Source organism: Morone saxatilis, unplaced genomic scaffold (assembly GCF_004916995.1).
Source record: "Morone saxatilis isolate NCDOM2014 unplaced genomic scaffold, NCSU_SB_2.0 Contig8, whole genome shotgun sequence".
Lineage (NCBI taxonomy): Eukaryota > Metazoa > Chordata > Actinopteri > Moronidae > Morone > Morone saxatilis.
This window is the reverse complement of record NW_023340257.1, coordinates 665,526-668,755: the sequence shown is the minus strand read 5'-3', so window position 1 is coordinate 668,755 and position 3,230 is coordinate 665,526. Positions and strand designations below refer to the sequence as shown.

The 3,230-nt window shown below is 40.1% G+C and overlaps 1 protein-coding gene across 1 annotated transcript in view; it reads right to left on the bottom strand.

The window, feature by feature from the left end:
- The window catches only part of ngef (neuronal guanine nucleotide exchange factor), a 26,229-nt gene that overhangs the window by 13,675 nt on the left and 9,324 nt on the right, over window positions 1-3,230 (bottom strand). The window contains exons 3-4 of the mRNA XM_035679355.1: window positions 1,307-1,648; window positions 813-877 (exon numbers count right to left, since the gene is read on the bottom strand). Of these exons, the coding sequence (XP_035535248.1) occupies window positions 813-877; window positions 1,307-1,648 (407 nt within the window). The remainder of the gene's footprint in view (window positions 1-812; window positions 878-1,306; window positions 1,649-3,230) is intronic.

Below are 3,230 nucleotides of genomic sequence, written 5' to 3'. Positions count from 1 at the left end.
GATATTATTCCAGGCATGCCTTTCTCTTTACCTTTGTCATTTTACTGTCTGACAGAATGGTTGCCCGGGGGGTCGTATATATCAGCAACATTTACCGTTGCTGGGTCAGATGTGTACATCGGACACAGAATAAAGCATTAATAAAACAATAAACAGGGAGAAGGCAAGTCCTGGACAAAGTAAATATATTGTATGTATAATATAATAAGATATAGTATATATATATAGGGTACTAGTAGTATATAGGTATATAGATATATATAGGACGGAGAGAGAGAGAGAGACATATTTGATGCTTATTCTGTGTGTGTACATTGAGAGCAACATAAGTCAAATTTCTTGTATGCGTTCAGATACCTGGCCAATAACAGTATGACTGCACAATTAATCGAAATATTATTGAAATCGCAATATGGCCAAGTGCAATATCAAAATCGCAATTTGTTTGATAAAGGTAAAATGTGACAAACAGCATTATAATGAAGTACTGTAGAGCTGCAGAGATGCCCTGATCTACAAATCCAGATGTAAGAGAACATGTTTGTTTGGTACAGACCCCAACAAATATCATCATGATTTGAATTCCTGTGACTATGAAAATTGTGATGCAAATATGATAATTTTACCATATCGTGCAGCCCTTAATAAAAGTGATTCTGATTCTGATATGTGAATTTGTGTGCGTAACCAACGCTCAGTCTCAGTCATATAATATATTCACAACTAAGAGAGGATTTTGTAGCAACAGCTCTGGAGGTGGAAGATGTGGGTGGAATATATAGCTACCCTCGCCCTTTGACAATTTTCCTCACCAATGTTTTTGACGATGTTCAGGCTGTGGCAGATTGTCTGGGAGCTGTCGCCATTGCTCAGCAACCTGTAAAGAAAGAGAAAAAGATAATGTTTGCACAGGGAGGCAGGCTGGTGGGTGAATATATTCACTGTATGCTTTATTTTGCTTTTTAAAGAATGATTCAGCAGCACTGTTGGTGCATTCCAGCACACAGACACTGAGATACAATGATGAATTCCCTCTCAAAACCAACAGAATAAACCTGAGCACAAGAATTGCTCTTTTATTATTTGATGAAGATAAAAACATCTCACTCTCTACCCACACAGTGAGCCCCTACTTATCATTCTAACCTCTCCATCACCTGTTGTCTCATAATTTACAGTGTATTTGTAATTTTGTTGCTCACAAGCAAAAGTACCAAAACCATTACTCATTTTTGTTTGTCTGTTGCTTGATTTATATTATAAAAAAAACCTTTTTCATTTCTGTTTCCATGTAATTTGGTCTGACCTGAGGTTGATGTTATCCTGCTCTGCTCCGCCAGAAATGGGCCGCTGTGAGCTCATGGTGTTCCCTCTGACCTCCTGTACAGTGCAAACCGCGGCCGTTTGCTCGGACAGCTTTTTAATGTCTCCGCTGTGGATGTTGTGAGTCCGGTAAGTGAGCATGTCAGCTGTGAGATCTCTGTTCTGGCTGTTGGAGACAGCAGATATAACCGCACTCCTCCCTCCTCCTACTCCTCCTCTTGTCCTATCCTCAGCATCCCTGTTGTACAGAGCGAGTCTGCTGCTGGCCTCGCCATTGCTTGGCAACCCAGCTCTGGAATGATGGAGCTGTGGTGAAAGCTGAGGGCTGCATTTAACAGAAAAAAAAACACACATCAGACACATCAATAGCAGCCATCTTCATCTTTACCTAAGAACTGAGAGGCATCTTCTCTCAGCATAGTAAGCAGCATTGCATTTGTTTAAAGTTAAGTGCATTCATGGCAACAGCCTTCATCAATGTGCATTAATAGTTCAAATACTGTATATGTCCTGAAGGCTTTAGCAAAGGTGGTCAAGGTATTAAACCTTATTTTGCAAATGCATCTATTATGGTCATCAAAATCCCACAATCCATAGTCAACCTTTAAACTATGTCTTTAAACATCAGACACAAAACTCTCCCTGCATCACCTGGGAAGGGACCAGGAGTCTGTGGACAGCCGACAAAAGTTACTGGAGATGTTCCCATCCGATCAGATGACCATCTTTGAACAGAGACAGCTGTTACCATCTCCCCCTCGTACAATGTATGATCTCTCTGTGCCTCACAGTTTGTTGCAATTTAAGGTTGTGCACAGGGTCCGTGTGTCAAAAGCCAACCTATCTCATATTTATCCAGATGTGACAAATGTAGAAGAGGTGAGGCCTCCCTTCCCCTGGAAAAATACTGGAGGGACGTTTTCCAAACCTTCGGGGTTCCCACTCTTTTAGAGATATCAGACATTTTCCCGGGGTTTTTTCTTCACAATTCAGGACTGGCTCACAAACTGTCATATAATGTACCAATAGCCTAGTCTGATGCCTCCTTAATGATGAATTTATGGATGAAGAGTCTCAGGTTCATTATAACGCAGAAAAAGTCGGTTCCACTTTGTGTTTGGTGTGAACAGCTGGATTGACTGACATAAAATGAAAATGGAGCACTTTTTTCATTCTGCTTCACATCTGGTTAACCCATTTCTATGTGCCATAATGCAAAGCTACCAACTGTCAGGTTTCAAACTAAATAAAAATCTAGGTTTATGTAGGTCTGGATCTGAGAGAGAGAGGCCAGGACAACATATTTCCAGGATATTTGGTCACTTTAATACATTTTTAGGTGTTTCTATATAGTCTCTAAATTTCCTGATTTTCGAGGTTGGAAACGAAGGACGCGTGGGAACCCTGAACTTTTCTATAATTTAAAATTTTGATCAAGATGACCTCCTGGTAATCCTTTTTGGCATCTATGTAAAAGATGACGTACGCCTGACTTCAATCAGATGCTGCACACTGTCATTCACCTCTCTGCTGGCCAGATGTGCGGTGTTACGAAGACGGAAGGATGCTGCCCCAACCACCACGCTCAGTGACTGAGGGACATTATATGTCCGGTCTAAACCTTGAAAAGATCCGCTATTCAGTTTGTAATGCAACAAAAACAAAAACAACAAGCAAAAAGCTGTGGTGACCTTTCCTGAAATGCTTTAAGAATCTTTAGTCAAACTAAAGACATATTCTTTCATTATCTTTTTGCCTTTGTCTGTTGATTGCTGTTAATAATATGGTTTATTCATTTCTAAGTCCCCCTCTTTTAATAACTTGTTCATTAATTTTTTATTTCTGTCTTTCTAAATACAAAACGCGACTTCCAGCGGCTTCCTGTATTACTCCACGGATGAAACGTT